This window comes from Lontra canadensis, unplaced genomic scaffold (genome assembly GCF_010015895.1).
Source record: "Lontra canadensis isolate GAN:19392208 unplaced genomic scaffold, GSC_riverotter_1.0 scaffold107, whole genome shotgun sequence".
NCBI lineage: Eukaryota > Metazoa > Chordata > Mammalia > Carnivora > Mustelidae > Lontra > Lontra canadensis.
The window spans coordinates 4,235,248-4,242,397 of record NW_022631101.1 but is presented as its reverse complement, the minus strand read 5'-3'; the positions used below and the strand labels follow the sequence as shown (position 1 = coordinate 4,242,397).

The 7,150-nt window shown below is 50.8% G+C and overlaps 1 protein-coding gene across 1 annotated transcript; it reads right to left on the bottom strand.

The window, feature by feature from the left end:
- Positions 1-2,173: 2,173 nt before the first annotated feature.
- Positions 2,174-6,306, bottom strand: DKKL1 (dickkopf like acrosomal protein 1). Its single transcript, XM_032839484.1, has 5 exons — positions 6,126-6,306; positions 5,688-5,862; positions 5,023-5,163; positions 4,808-4,900; positions 2,174-2,537 (listed from the first exon to the last, which is right to left on the bottom strand). Exons 2-5 carry the CDS (start codon positions 5,841-5,843, stop codon positions 2,226-2,228), a joined length of 702 nt encoding a protein of 233 aa, XP_032695375.1. The 5' UTR covers positions 5,844-5,862; positions 6,126-6,306; the 3' UTR covers positions 2,174-2,225.
- Positions 6,307-7,150: the final 844 nt, after the last annotated feature.

The following is a 7,150-nucleotide window of genomic DNA, read 5'->3' as shown; positions in this document are numbered from 1 at the left end:
GTATAGTGTAATACATTAATGGAACTACCCACATAAAACAAGAGAGCACTGTCCACAAGCCAGAAGCCTTAGTCACATTTCCCCCTAAGCATTACCTTCCAAAGGTAACCACTTTGGATCATGGTTTCTTTTGCTGAACATTATGTTTATGAGATTCATCGAATAGCAGCGAGTTATTCTTTTCACTGCTTGTACAATTTTCCAGTGATGAATATGCCACAATTTTACCATTTCGCTTGATGGGCGTTGGGTTGTTCCTGCCTCCTGGTGATTATGAGTATTGTTGCTCTGAATTATTTATTTAGATCTTCTTTAATCAGTTTCATTAATGTTTCATAGTTTTCTGTTGAGAGACCTGGCAAATCTTTTGTTAGGTTTATTTCTAGGTATTTTATTTTTTTTATGCCAACATGAATCATATTTTTAAAAATTTCATTTGGACTTTTTTGTTCTAAATGTTTAGGGGTATAATTGATTTTTTTTTTAAGATTTTATTTAACAGAGAGAGAGAGAGAGAGACAGCGAGAGAGGGAACACAAGCAGGGGGGATGGGAGAGGGAGAAGCAGGCTTCCCGTTGAGCAGGGAGCTTGACACAGGGCTCGAGCCCAGAACCCTGGGATCATGACCTGAGCCATATGTAGATGCTTAACCAACTGAGCCACCCAGGCGTCCCCAAACCTAAATTTTCAAAAGAAAGTTCACTTTTATTTATGTCCATGCATTTCTAAGTTCTTGAGTGCGTTGGGTGTGTCTGTGGGGTGATCTGACCCTGAGCCTGGGCTTCAAGGGAGAAAACTCATGTCTATATCCCTCAGAGGACTCAGCACCAAGAGGATCCTGATGTGTCTTTTTTTTTTTTTTTAAGATTTTGTCAGAGTGACAGAGAGAGTACAGGCAGGCAGAGTGGCAGGCAGAGGCAGAGGGAGAAGCAGGCTTCCCGAGGAGCAAGGAACCCGAAGTGGGACTCGATCCCAGGATGCTGGGATCATGACCTGAGCCAAAGGCAGCTGCTTGACTGACTGAGCCACCCAGGCATCCCCTGATGTGTCTACTTCATGAGAGGTCTTGTCTCAGAGGGAACAGGAGACATGGTGGGCATGGGGGTAAAGTGGACAGGGCACCCAAGACAGGGTCTGTGAACTTCCAGGTTTGGCTGAGGCATCAGGCCTGGCTGACAAAGTTGGTGTGTCAGGAGTTGGGCATGGAGGGACAGACAGAGGGACAAAGGGAGAGACAAACAGCAAGTCGAAGATGGAGTCAGCATGTAAGAGTCAGGGAATGTTGGGGTGCCTGGGTGGCTCAGTGGGTTGAACTTCTGCCTTTGGCTCAGGTCATGATTCCAGAGTCCTAGGATTGAGGCCCGAGTTGGGCTCTCTGCTCAGGGGGAGCCTACTTACCCCCCTCTCTCTCTGCCTGCCTCTCTGCCTACTTGTGATCTCTGTCTGTCAAATAAATCAATAAAATCTTTCAAGAAAAAAAAGTCAGGGAATGAAAAGATAAAAATAAGAGTGTGCAGAGATGCCCTCGGGGCTCAGTTGGTTAAGCGCCCACCTTTGATTCAGGGCATGATCCCAGGGTGCTGGGATCAAGTCCCACATCAGGATCCTTACTCAGGGGGGAGCCTGCTTCTCCCCCTGCTTATGCTTTTTCACTGACAAAAAAAAAAAAAAAAAAAGCAGATTCTCCCTGCATCTTCCAGATAAGAACCCAGCAGGCCAACCCCTTGATTTTGACCTTGTGAGACCCTGTGCGGAGAACCAGCTGAGGCATTCTGGATTTCTGACCTGTAGATCTGCCAGGAATACATACGCATTCTCTGCTGGTTTGTGATCACTCGTTGGGGCAGGGATAGGAAACAAATACAGACATTGGGAACAGGAGAAATACAGACATTGGGAACAGGAGGACAGATAGGACTGGAGGTGATGAGGTCGGCAACTGAGGGGATGGATGGGGCTGGAGGTGACAAAAGTTGGTCGATGAGCAGGCAGACATCTGAGTGAGAAAACTGAACCTGGAGACCTTGGCAAGAGCCAGTGGCACAATCAGATGTTATTCTTAAGGCTGGGATTGGGGGGGGGACTTGCCATGACCCAGTCGGCTGAGGCCTGGGGACAGATCCTGAAAGGAGAAAGTGCTGCTAGATGTAAGAACTTTATTTCTCTATGGTGCCTGGGGTGGGGTCTGGTGGGAGGTACATGCGGATGTTCCCCAGTTCCCACCCCTATAGCTGCTGGGAGGGCCTGAGGATGTACAGGAAGTGGGTCTTCCGGGCAGGCAGCCTTGAGTGGGAGGAGCCCTGGGTCCCCTCTTCGAGGCTGTCCTCGTGGGTCCCCTCTCGGAGCCCATCCCGGATGGCCTGCAAGCGGTGTCGCTTCTCGCTCAGCCAGTGGGCGCCCTCCTGAACATCCTGGTGGGACCTCCGCCTTGGCAGCTTCATGATCCAGAAGGCCACTCGGGGATGGGGTTCTGGGTGGAAGCTGTCGATGGCTTTTGGGAGTGGCACCAAGGCCTCCTTCTCTTCTATCTTGGGTACCTGGGGAGGAGGGACAGAGAGGTCTCAAACTCCAAATGACAATCCCAGGATGCTACCTCCTCACTGGCATACTCTGCCCAATTTGCCGCCTACAAGGCAGTTTTGGAGTTTAAAGCTCATTTTGTGGTTTACAAAGCACAGGGTTTACAAGTGCATTAGAATAAAAAATACCGAGATTTATAGAATACTCTGGGATTGAAAGCACATATCCGAGGTTTCAAAGTATTTTAGGATTAAACATACTCTAAGGTTAGAAAGCAATTGGAAATGTACAAATCACTTTGGGATTAAAAGCTCCTGGCTTTCCTAATGCATGACTACAATTGCAACGTGGGATCCTCGATCGAATCCCGGATCAAAACCAAATCAGCTCTTAGGGACAGATTTTGGTCCTTCTTTTGGGACATTTGAGTACGGGCTGAATGAATGTCTGTTCGGTCCTTGCTACTCAAAGTGTTGGCTGTGGGCCAGCAGCATCAGCAACATTCGAGAGCTTGTTAGAATACACAAATTAGCAAATTAGACATCCAGACCTACTGAATCAGAGGCAGCATTTTTCTGAGAAGTCCTGTAGAAGATTGTTACGGGCTGAATTGTGTCTCCACGCCCCCACCCTCATTCGTATGGTGAACTCCTAATTCCCGGTACCTCAGAACATGATCTTACTTGGAAACAGGGTCACTGCAGACTTCGTTAGGACAAGGTCATTAGGATGAGCCAAATCGAATGCAACCAGTATCCTTATGTCAAGGGCAAAATTTGGACACAGAGGTGCACACTGAGACAAGGCCATGAAAGATGAAGGCAGGGATGGGGGTGTGGGGAATGCTTCTGCATTTCAAGGAATGTCAAACATTTTCTGCAGACCACCAGAGACTAGTGGAGAGGCATGGAATGGATTCTTCATCACAGCCTCGGAAAGAACGAACCCTCGTGACACCTTGACCTTGAATACCTTCAGAACTGGGAAGCAGCATTTCTGTTGTTTCAGCCGCCCAATCTGTTCTACTTTGTTAAGGCAGCCCTAGCAAACTAATAGAGGTAATGGTGTGATTTTCAATGTTAAATTTCTTGGGTGTAAAAATGGTACCATGGTGGGACACCTGGATGGCTCAGTGGGTTAAAGCCTCTGCCTTCAGCTCAGGTCATGATCCCAGGGTCCTGAGATCCCTGCATCGGGCTCTCTGCTCAGCAGGGAGCCTGCTTCCCTTCCTCTCTCTCTGCCTGCCTCTCTGCCTACTTGTGATCTCTGTCTGTCACAGCAGCTCATGCTGCTGGCCCACAGCCAATCTTAAAAAAAAAAACGGCACCGTGGTCGTGCAGGAGAATGCATTATTCTTTGGAGATACCCACTGAAGGATTTAAGGGTGGAGTGTCCTGATGTCCGTAATTTACTGTCACAGAGTTCAAAAGTGAAAAAGTAAAGATAAAGTAAATGTGGTAAAATGTTCACAAGTGGTGTATCTAGGCCGGAGGTTCTCAACGGAAGTCTGGAGATGGTTTTGGTTGTCACAACTGGTGGGGGAGGGGGCGCAACTTCCATCTGGTGGGTAGAGGTAGTGTTGCTTATAAACATCCTGCTGGGCATAGGACAGCTCCTACAACCAAAGATTATCCAGCCCCAAATGCCAATGGTGCCAAGGTTAAGAAACCTTGCTCTGTGGAAAAGGGAATACAGGTTTACTGCATTATGTCTTTTTTCAACTCTTCTGTTGATTCAAAAATTTAAAAATAAAAACCTGGCGGGGGTGTAGAAGACCCTTATGGGTTTGCCAAGTGCTTGGGGGTTCTTAAAACATTTTAGGATAAGAAAATAAGCTCTTTGTGGCTAGAATCTCCCTTAAGAAGTTTATAAAGGTGAGCAACGCAAAGCATTTGGGGTTCATCAAACACTCTGGAATGAAAGATCACATTTTGAAGTTTATGAGAGAGAGATCTGCCTAGCCCTTTGGGACAGATTAAAAAATACCTGGAGGTTTGCAGAGTACTTTGAGATAAAAACACACTGGGGTTTACAAGGGTGAGGATTACCTGACATAAGAATTAAAGGCACTTCTTGGCTTACAGAACTCTCTGGGGTTTACGAAGTGAGTGGGAAATATACTGAGGTTGTAAACCTCATTTCTGAGAGCTCGTTGGTCCCTTTGACAGATGATAAAACTGAGGCTCAGGGAGAGGAGGTGCTGAGCAGTTGGAATGGGAGTGTCATCTTCTCCTAAACTGCAGAAAATGTTTGGCCTTGGACATTTTTGTCAGGGGCATATCCTAACCTTCCAGTCACCCTCCAAACTCCCCTCTCCTGGCTCAATGGATGCCACCACCTGCTCGGAGATCAGCACCTCTCCTGTCTTGTTGTCTGTCACCTGTGAGGACAGGAGGAGAGAGTGAGAGCAAAACCGCTTCCTTCCTCTGCCCTCCTCCCCACTGATACTGCAGCGTGAGGGATTGTGGGGAGACTCCAGGAGGGACTTCCTGGCACAGGCACCTTGTCAATCTGGAGGTGGCTAGAGAGCGTGTTGTTCCCCAGCCGGTGCTCCTGGTTCTCTTCTTGGTGGTAGTTCCTGGGGAGGCCCCGGAAGTCCATGGGGGCAGAGAAGAAGCTGTCCATGCCCCGCAACAAGTCATCCTTGGGCCAGAGGAGGGACCATTGATCTGCTGGGCCTCAAGACTCCCCAGTAAAGCTGCAGCCCTACCAGGATGTCCTTGAGACCTTGCCCCACATACCACCCAGCTCCTTCTCTCTCTGTCCTCTGGCCCTTAGGGCAACTAGGTCACCTTCTGCCCCATCCCCTACCTGTCCTGGCTCTTTCTCATTACCTTCCTATTTTTGCTCCCTCCTCCCCTCATCCCACTGTCTCTGTGGCCCCATCCCCTTCTCCTTCCAAGTCTCTCTCTCCATCAGTCTTTGTCTCTGTCCCATCTCCCTCTCTTCTTAATTTCCTCCCTCTTTTCCTATCCTTCGGTCTGCCTGTCACTCTCTATTGATCTCTCTTGGTCCCTTTGACTCCTCCTCTTGCCGCCTGTCCTTCTGCCTGGACTCAACCCGTCTTCCATTCTGTCTCTCCGGACCACTTCCGTCCCTCAGTCCCCATCTGCCCCCGTACCTCTCCTCTTTACCTCTTCTTACCCCCAACCCTTGCCATTGCTCACTTTCAGGAACAGCCGGGTGAAGCCTTGGATTAGGCTCTGGAGGCCTAGAAAACCTGAGGAGCTCTCCTGGGCATCAGCATCGCGGATCGGGGCTGCAGTGGAGGGGGGCACCAGGGCAGAGGGGACCAGCAGCAGCAGGATCAGAGGTTGCCACATTGCGGGGCGGGCCGGGAGGCTGCGGCACCGGTAGGGGGTCAGAGTCCCCGCCCCTAAATGGTCACGCCCCCACCCAAGACAAGCATCGCTTTCCCATCATCCTTGGCCCCACCAATTCCTCACACCCCGCCCACAGCCCCTCTTCCGTCCTTCTGCCCCCCACCTCCTCCATCGCGTCAGGCCCCGCCCCTCCACCCAGGCTCTGCTCCTCAGGGCGATGCCTCACAAAGAGATCTCATTCCTCTTCTTCGCCCACATTCACACCCAAATCTCATTCCTCACCTTCTCCCACGCCCCGCCCCTTCTCCTGGGTCCCGCCTTATGTTAGACCACAATCCGGTCACCGGACTCAGACTCCGGCCGTCGGTCCACGGACTGTTAAATCCAAACAGCTCTGGTCTCGAGCCCAGGCGGGAAACCTGGAGCGTTGGGTGAGCTCCGCGAGCCTTAGCCTCGCCCCTATTATCTGACCACGCCCCATCTGCTGACCTCACCCAAGAGCCGGGCCCTCTATTGGGTGGTCACGCCCCATGACCACGCCCCCAACCGTTAACCACACCCATCGTCAGACCACGCCCCTGCCGGGTGACCTCGGCCCTGAAGACTTAGTGTGGTGGCCTGTATTCTAGGATCTTGGCCCTCGCGCCCCACTCCAGTGCAGATGGCCATGCCCTTTGATTTAGAGCCGTGCCCCCACACGTGGGCCAGTCCTCTGTGCCCCAGGTCTCACAGCCAGACCCGTCTGTACCATTCTTAGGCTCCCAGTACCCGAGTCCGAACCCTGTGGTTCATCTACCCTCGATTTGTATTTTCCTCTGAGTTTCTCGTCTTTGGGATTTGAAACGATTTCTGCATTCAACAGAGTGCCATGTCGGGACGCTAAATGGGAGCCCTCTTCCGTTCCCCTAAAAAGCCCACCCTCGGAAACTTAAATCTAGCCCTGTGTTCCACCTTCCAAGGAGTCCGGAATCTAGCCTCCCTTCGCCTTAGGGTCCCAGAGTCCGGACCCCAGGCCCCTCTATTTCCCTGAGTTTGAACATCCAACACCCCCTCTTTAAGGGACCCAGGAGTCGGCGCCCTAGCTCTTCTCCGCTCGGGCTTCGACGGTCTCTCCTGGTCTTGGGACAGCTGCCACCCCAGTCCACTGGCGCGTCTGTTTGTTTGCAAGAGTCTGCTCTCCCGTGGCTCTCCAATAAACTCCTGGTCCTCTCGCCCGCCTCTCAACTCCGGCAAAGTCACGGGAAACCCACCCTCACATACCTGAATCCTCAAAACTATATTTGAGGCTGAACAGAAAAGATCTTTTG